The sequence below is a fragment of the Brassica rapa genome, chromosome A01 (genome assembly GCF_000309985.2).
Source record: "Brassica rapa cultivar Chiifu-401-42 chromosome A01, CAAS_Brap_v3.01, whole genome shotgun sequence".
NCBI classification, from domain to species: Eukaryota; Viridiplantae; Streptophyta; class Magnoliopsida; order Brassicales; family Brassicaceae; genus Brassica; species Brassica rapa.
The window spans coordinates 23,675,504-23,683,752 of record NC_024795.2 but is presented as its reverse complement, the minus strand read 5'-3'; the positions used below and the strand labels follow the sequence as shown (position 1 = coordinate 23,683,752).

The 8,249-nt window shown below is 35.3% G+C and overlaps 1 protein-coding gene and 1 long non-coding RNA gene across 2 annotated transcripts; one reads left to right on the top strand and one right to left on the bottom strand.

The window, feature by feature from the left end:
* The first annotated feature begins 488 nt into the window (after nucleotides 1-488).
* LOC103838224 (polyubiquitin) lies at nucleotides 489-2,424 on the top strand. The gene is made up of 2 exons (XM_033282175.1): nucleotides 489-712; nucleotides 1,087-2,424. The coding sequence occupies exon 2, from the start codon at nucleotides 1,087-1,089 to the stop codon at nucleotides 2,230-2,232; it is 1,146 nt and encodes a 381-aa protein (XP_033138066.1). The 5' UTR covers nucleotides 489-712; the 3' UTR covers nucleotides 2,233-2,424.
* An 812-nt stretch (nucleotides 2,425-3,236) lies between these two features.
* LOC103838237 lies at nucleotides 3,237-6,663 on the bottom strand. The gene is made up of 2 exons (XR_627087.3): nucleotides 5,134-6,663; nucleotides 3,237-3,920 (listed from the first exon to the last, which is right to left on the bottom strand). It is a non-coding gene; the product is annotated as an uncharacterized LOC103838237 (long non-coding RNA).
* Nucleotides 6,664-8,249: the final 1,586 nt, after the last annotated feature.

Sequence of the window (8,249 nt, the reverse complement as noted above, 5' to 3'; positions counted from 1 at the left end):
TATAAATTTGATACGTGAATCAAAATAAATTGAATATTTAATATAATATAATATTTATTAATGTAATGAAAAATAACAAAGCTTTTGTAGTGAAGAAATGTTTCACTTCATAACTGTGAACTCAGTTTTGTATTCCATTGCTTTCATAGAACTGATTTTTCGACTTTCATTTAAAGTTATTTATTTTTCCATTATTATAACATGCGGTGTGATAATTATGTCGGCATATACTGTGTGATAATAACAAGAAATTTAATACATCGAAATATGCGGTATGATAATTACTGTCTAAGATGCAGAGAACCCGATGTAACCAGATGTAAAACGAGTTCCATTTAATAATTAATAATAATAATAGTAAACTAATTTACCGATCCAACCATCGCCTTTCGACCCGCTTACCAACTTGGTGCAGAAAACATTATCCGATGCAAATATCAAATTCTACTAAAAAACAAAAACATTACTTTATTTTCCGAAAAATGTAAATTCAAAATTAAAAGCCAACTTGCATTAAAAAAAATAAAAAGAAGGACCGAAATAATAAAATCGAATTTCTAGAAAAGACGCGATGACCTAGTCGGCTTCATCCTTCTGTATAAATCGAGCCCTTGAGACCTCTCCTCTCCTTCACAAATTAGGTTTCGAATTCGATAAATTAAAAAAAAATCAATCATCTCAATTCTCTCTCAAGTCGCAAGCTACGATCAAGGTGAGTCTCGTGTTCTCTTCTTCGATTAATTGTTTATTTCGATCGCTAGTTGTTCTCTGTTCTTTGAATTTGATCCGTCGTCGTATTTGTTCGTCACGATCTGTTGTTTCTTGGTAGGATGTGATTAGTGTTTTAGCGATCTGATTAGTTATTCTTAATAGTCGTGGATCTCTGTTGATAAGCGTCGATCCGTGATTGATTGCTATCCACAGTTTGATCTTAATGGTTCATTGATGATTTGATTCGATTGTAGAATTCGGTTTAAATAGTTGAATTCGATGGTTGGATCTGATTAATTTCGGTACGATCTGACTAGTGAAATTGATTTGAGTTTTTGATTACTGATATTAATTATTTTTTATTTTTAATTTCAGATGCAGATCTTTGTTAAAACTCTGACCGGAAAGACGATCACTTTGGAGGTTGAAAGCTCCGATACCATCGACAACGTTAAGGCCAAGATCCAGGATAAGGAGGGAATCCCACCGGACCAGCAGAGGCTCATCTTTGCCGGCAAGCAGTTGGAGGATGGAAGAACTCTTGCCGACTACAACATCCAGAAGGAGTCGACTCTTCATCTCGTCCTCAGGCTCCGTGGTGGTATGCAAATCTTCGTTAAGACTTTGACGGGAAAGACTATCACTTTGGAGGTTGAAAGCTCCGACACTATTGACAACGTCAAAGCCAAGATCCAAGACAAAGAGGGTATCCCACCAGACCAGCAGAGGTTGATCTTTGCTGGAAAGCAGCTGGAGGATGGTCGCACCTTGGCAGATTACAACATCCAGAAGGAGTCTACGCTTCACTTGGTCTTGCGTCTACGTGGAGGCATGCAAATCTTCGTCAAGACTTTGACAGGAAAGACGATCACGCTAGAGGTGGAGAGTTCCGACACCATTGACAACGTGAAAGCCAAAATCCAGGACAAGGAGGGTATTCCTCCCGACCAGCAGAGGCTTATCTTCGCTGGGAAGCAATTGGAAGATGGCAGGACCTTGGCTGATTACAACATTCAGAAGGAGTCTACGCTTCACTTGGTCCTCAGGCTCCGTGGTGGCATGCAGATTTTTGTGAAGACCCTTACCGGCAAGACTATCACATTGGAGGTTGAGAGCTCAGACACCATTGACAACGTCAAGGCTAAGATCCAGGACAAGGAAGGCATTCCTCCGGACCAGCAGCGTCTCATCTTTGCTGGAAAGCAGCTTGAGGATGGTCGCACTCTTGCGGACTACAACATCCAGAAGGAGTCGACACTTCACTTGGTACTCAGGCTTCGTGGTGGTATGCAGATTTTTGTGAAGACCTTGACCGGCAAGACCATCACACTGGAGGTGGAGAGCTCCGACACCATTGACAACGTCAAGGCCAAGATCCAAGACAAGGAAGGTATCCCTCCGGACCAGCAGCGTCTCATCTTCGCTGGAAAGCAGCTCGAGGATGGTCGCACCTTAGCAGACTACAACATCCAGAAGGAGTCGACACTTCACTTGGTCCTCCGTCTCCGTGGTGGTATCTAAAACTCTCCGCCTGTTACGGGTTAAAAGTTAGAATCTGGTTTTCTTTTATAAAGTACTTATGGTTTGTGTTTTGGGGTTTTATAAAGCCTCTGATGAATAATTGATGAACTCTTGCGTCCTTGTTTTCTCTTTCCTTGTGAACCAAATCGGATTTCTCTATTGTGAAATATAATAGCCGTTGCTTTTTACTTTTCCCTATTGTGCTTTGTATGTTGTGCTGTTTGCAAGCTAGTGTAGTACAGTCGATTGAGAATTTTCAGCTGAGAGAGGTTGCTGTTTAATAATGTTGTGCCGTTTGCTTAACTCCTGTTTACTTGGCTTATACCTCTGAAATCTTAAGCCTGAATGAGGCTGATGTATGAAAGTGGTTTAGGGCTATTCTCACTCTGCTTGAGTATGCTTGAGGAAGCTCGAGTATGGTTCAGGGTTCTTGGTTTAGTTTAGGGAACTTACAGTTTCATCTCTTTGTTACTGTCTTTTACTTTACTAGCTCAATCTCTTTATCAGCAACAGGTGGTCTGATTGTGTTAGTTTCTCAAACAGATGGTTAATAGAATGGTCTCTCAAACAGGTGGTTGATAGTGTTTTTTTTCTGAACGATAGTGTAGCTTCTAAAACAGGTGGTTGACAATGTAATTGCATAACTCGTCTCAAGTGGTTCTTATTGTTTATCTGTGCCACGGATTGGAGGTGAAAAGAAGGTTTATAGTAAAATCTAAAACTGTTCCACTGGCCATTGAGGCTTCATTCTCTTTGGTCATGTGTTCTCTTTGAAACTATAGCTTCAACTCTCATTATGCCTTAGCAACAGATGGTTAATAGTGGTTCTTACGTTTGGTAATTCACTCTCTTTGTTATCGTCTTTTGCTTACATTCATGTGCTTTTGAAATTAGCTTCAAGTCTCATTATGCCTTTGATAGCACCAGACATTTCTCAAACAGATGGTTGATAGTACAGTTTCTCAAATCTCCTCTCAAGTGGTTCTTACGCACCTAGCTGCCTATAATGCTTAAGTTGCTTAAGAGAAAGATGATTCCTGTAGATTAGCTTTCTCTGGTAATGAGAAAGCTCTGTAATGTGTAAACTCAAAAGACAGAATATTACACAAACAAAACGATTCTTGTTTGAAAGAAATGACTCTTATCAGAGACGCAAACAAATCAAAGGGGATTAATCAGAACATGCTGTATGATGTCGTCGATTCTTTATTTCTTGGACACGACTACTAGTTTCACTAGGCATCTCCATAGCGAGTCGTTCAGAGAAATAGCTGAGTCTATGGACGGTGAAATCGAATCAGCGGTTCATTCTCTGTAGAATGTTCTCTAGGTTTTCTTGTGTTTGTTCGTCGAGTTTCAAGAGTTGTAATACTAACGGAGTGTGTTTGTTGTAATGTGATGAGAACAACCTTAGCTGAGCTTGCGTTTCCATATATGAAACAACCTTGGCTGCGTCTGAGAACGCAAACGCTTATGTAAACGCAAATAAACTGTCCAAATAACATGTTCTGTAGAATGTACACTACGTAATCTCTTGCACATTGTTGGTTAACTCATTGCCTTGATGAATTACAATGTTCTGAACCGAAAATGAACTATGCTTGGAAGACCTGATTAAGAAAAACATGTTGAACAGCGTCATCTTGATTTGTAGTTTCCGTGTCAATCAATAAAACTTCTTCAAATCCCTGCCAGATTAATCAAAGAAAGTTTAAGAAGGATTAATCAAAGAAACTTTAAGAAAAAGTTGGCAGTAAGAAATTTGACAAAGCTATTTTTTTTGTTTGCCAAATATGTTTCTATGAAATGGCAGAGAAATACAAGGGATCCTGTATATAAAGCTGTTAAAAGCAAATTCTTATTCAAGTGTCTCCAAAAAGGCAAATCTCTTAGACACCCTAAAATAAGTTTTTATGATCAAAATAACCACGAAAAAGAATGACCAGAAATAAAATTTGTTTAAGAGCCACACAAATTAAATTGTCTCTAACGAATAATACATTAATTTAAATAAATATTTTTAAATTATATATATTAAATTTTAAATTCTAGACTTCAAAACCCTAATCCTCAAGTCATATATATCTCATCCCAAAATACTAAACCTTAATTCTAGATTAATTAACCCGGCATTATACATGTTGTCTTAAACTTTTTAAAAAGGTTATTTTAGTTATTATTCCATCGTGAACTATATATTTTGTGACAAAAAAGATCGGAATGTTATAAAGTACTAGATGAAGAATCACACCTTGTGCATGCTAATATATATCAAATAATTCTAACTTTAACATAATATTTTTCAGTTTAAATTATTTAACTATTTTCAAATGTTAAATTAATCATAAAATGTAATTTAATGTTTTTATTACAATGCAACTTAGACAATGACTTAGAACTTGCAAATTTTGTATTTATTCTATAGACAAACCACATATATATGTAAAAAGAATCATCATCATAGCAATCTAACAAAGTTTTATTAATACATTAAAATAACATAAGAGATAAATCAACAAAATAAAACCATAATTACCAATCATCAATGAAGCCTATGAAAGCAAATCTCTCTTCATCAAATAATAGTATAGATAATTGGATTTTTTTTCCGATGATTCCTAAAAACATTAGATTAATTGCATTATATATGAATTTTCTCTTCATCAGAGTTTATAATGACACCTATTAACAAAATATACGATAACTAAAAAAATATTTCTATATAACTCAAACCTTATAAACTAAAATTAATCAATTTTATATGTCAGTGTTTAAAAAATCAATTATATATATGTTTATTAAAAGCTTCAAAATAACCAGAATATGACAAGTAAGAAAAACCACTTCACAAATAATAATATAGATTTATCTGAAAAAAATTGGATGCTTAATTAGGCTTACCCGAAAATAACATAATTAAACTAAAGCTATAAACCGGCGATCAAGAAGTAAGCTTTTAGACTCCATTAGACAAAAGAAACTAAACTGCAACCTGCAAAAAGTTGATAAGTCAATGCGAGTTGATATATTTATATACTCAATTAAAGTATGAAATTTTATAAGCACACTGGATATACTATCAAGTATTGGATGTTAAACATTCGTCTATATGTACATAATAAGATATAATAGGAAAAAAATTATAACGAAACAAAAACAAATCCTTAACTGAGATGTAGTGGCAAGATATTAGTGTTTACTGATGAAAAAGAAAACACCTAAGTATATGTGTGAGATGCATGCATCCATGTAGTGTTAGTATTATGCATATATGTGATGTATTATGTATATGTGTAATATGTGCACGTATATAGGTAAGAGAGAGAGAGGAATAAATAATGGTATTGACAGAAGTATAGAGAGCACAAAAGAGTAGAGATGCAGGCTCTTTTTTCCTCTCTTTCTTGAATTTCCTTATATCCACTTGCGGTGTGATGATATATATGTATGTACTTGCATGTCATCCTTAGTGCTCTCTATCTTCTGTCAACAACCTGCATCACTCCCAAACCTATGTGTGTGAATGTATATATGCAGAATCATAATGTATTAAGTCTATATGCATGAACATGTGTAAGCATATGGAGTGTGTGAAGTGAGTGACGAAGGGGGTGGAGACTGGTGTGTGTATATATAGGACTACAGGAGAAAGCTGAGAGAGCTCCTCTGCCACATAATACACCAAACGTTGACTCTTTCTACATCTACGTTAATCCCCTTGGACCCTCCACACATAAATATAAACAAAGACCCGACCCGATACACAGCATAAATCAGAAGAGAAGTCATTCCGATTAAAGATTTTAAAATGATATTTCGTAAAGAAACAAAATAATCTTTCTTATGCATGTACTGGGTATATATAACTGGATCCATTAATTATAGTTTATGATTTAGGGTTATGTATTAGATTACAATTCTTTACAATATTTGGCATCCACCGAATAGAAACGATTTTTTTTTGTATCCGCGCCTCTTACGAAGCAAAAATCGTGCTAGAAACACGAGCCAATCAATGTGGTAATCACTAATCATGTGACATGTGAGATGTGGAGATATTTTTGACTTCACAGTTTGGCTATGGCTGGCAAAAAAACCTACCCACCAACCAACCGTACGTCCTCAATGTGAGAGGTGGATAGGGTCGCAATACTAATTTAACTAGTCCAACAAACTCTAGGACAACAAAGATCAACCGACAAAACCAAAAATAGTAACTTTTTGAAATAGTTATATCGTGACTATACTGGCTAACATTCATACATATTAATGATCGTAAATCTCTGAACAGTTTTTAGATGTTCATAAATGTTTTTAATTATCTTTAAGTAGAAGAAAACCGTAGATGAGATTTTAAATCCTAAATATATATATATATATATATATATATATTAATAAGATTTGGGCTTAAATCTATAATTTCATCGGGTCATGGGCAAGAACAAGTTGTTAGATCTCCTTTCCGTAGCTGGTGAGACTCGAAGATGGTATCTATACCTTCAGGATAGAAAGCTTTATCAGTAGAATATAAGGTATGATATAAACTTCTACATAGCGTTTTTTTTTTGGGAAGGAGGGGGGGGGGGGGGGGGGGGGGGGGGGGGGGTGGGGGGTGGGGGATTGGGTGTCAAATTGCATTATTGCATAGCGTTTTGTTAGCTACCAAAATTCGACTTCTGTTTTGTTTTTGTAATATTTAATATTTTAACCACTTAGACTATAAAACTTGTGACATATCCATACATCGTAAATTAAACCATCATTTTCATGCATACCATTGAACTTGAAAAAAAATCTTGTAACACTGGCCCTGCAATCGAAAGAGTTATAAGTAATTAACGTTATTTGACTAAATATATATTTAAATGTAAATCGTCTTAGTATATTTTAAAATCTTGTGGTCATTTTACAAGACATATATTTGATGGGGATAAAGATTATTTTTATTTTAGCAAATGCCCCTATATAAACACCTTTTCTTAAAGAATTGTCTTCTAATTGGACTCCAAATCCAGTATTGGCTCATGATTAAAGACACATTGTCTTTGATTATGACATTGTCTCAAAGACTAGTTCAGATGTCAAAACATTTCAATGAATGTTTCTTAATCACCATTAAAACTAAAGTAATGGCAAACAAACTACCAATCTAGAGAACCGGAATGATTGGAGAATGTAAACCGGAGTTCTATCGAGAAAATTGAAAGGCGACAATGACAGATCACCAAAGTAGGGACTATGGCATTAAGAAGGGAATCAAATCTTAATGGTTGGCTAGTGATCGGTCTGTCCTTTTTCTATTGTAATATACACTTCTCTTGTCTTCTTCAGCTACTCTTACTTTTTAGGGGTTAAAAATGTGAAACTGCCATTCATATCAGATCACGGAATATGTCTTATCCAATAATGGACTTGGATAAACAGTGAGTGTGTGAAATTTTTGGAACTAAGTATGTTAGTTTGCCTATTGGAGAAAAAGAAGAGGTCAAAGAAAGGAACTATAACAACGTAATGTTGAAGGACTTTAAAGAGAGACAAGAGAAATAAATGAGTGGGGAAGAGTACTATGGAGATGAGATAATCATTAATTGAATATGGAATTTTCATTGCAGAGCGGCACATGTGATAATAATAGATTGGAATTGACAGATGAGTACCACTCTTGATTTGAAGCTGCAACTTGTGTGCCCCATTTTCTTCATTAGAAAACTCATTTGTGTCTTATTGTAGTGTAGAGCGTTCTTCGTCGAGAAATTGATCACTCAATCGCTGGCGCTATTCCAATGGGAATAGTGACTAGTGTTATATGTCGCTGACACTCACTAAAACGAACTCTATAGGCTGGTCTCGAACGGCGGCTCTGTCCAACTTGGAAGTATCCATACCATGGAAATAAAAAAGAATGTTATCTTATTGCAGTTATAACCATTTACATGCAACATAATCTTATAAAATAAATTTATAGTAGCTAGTCTTTCCAAATATCCAATGAAACTTTTTTTTACTTCCTATTGATT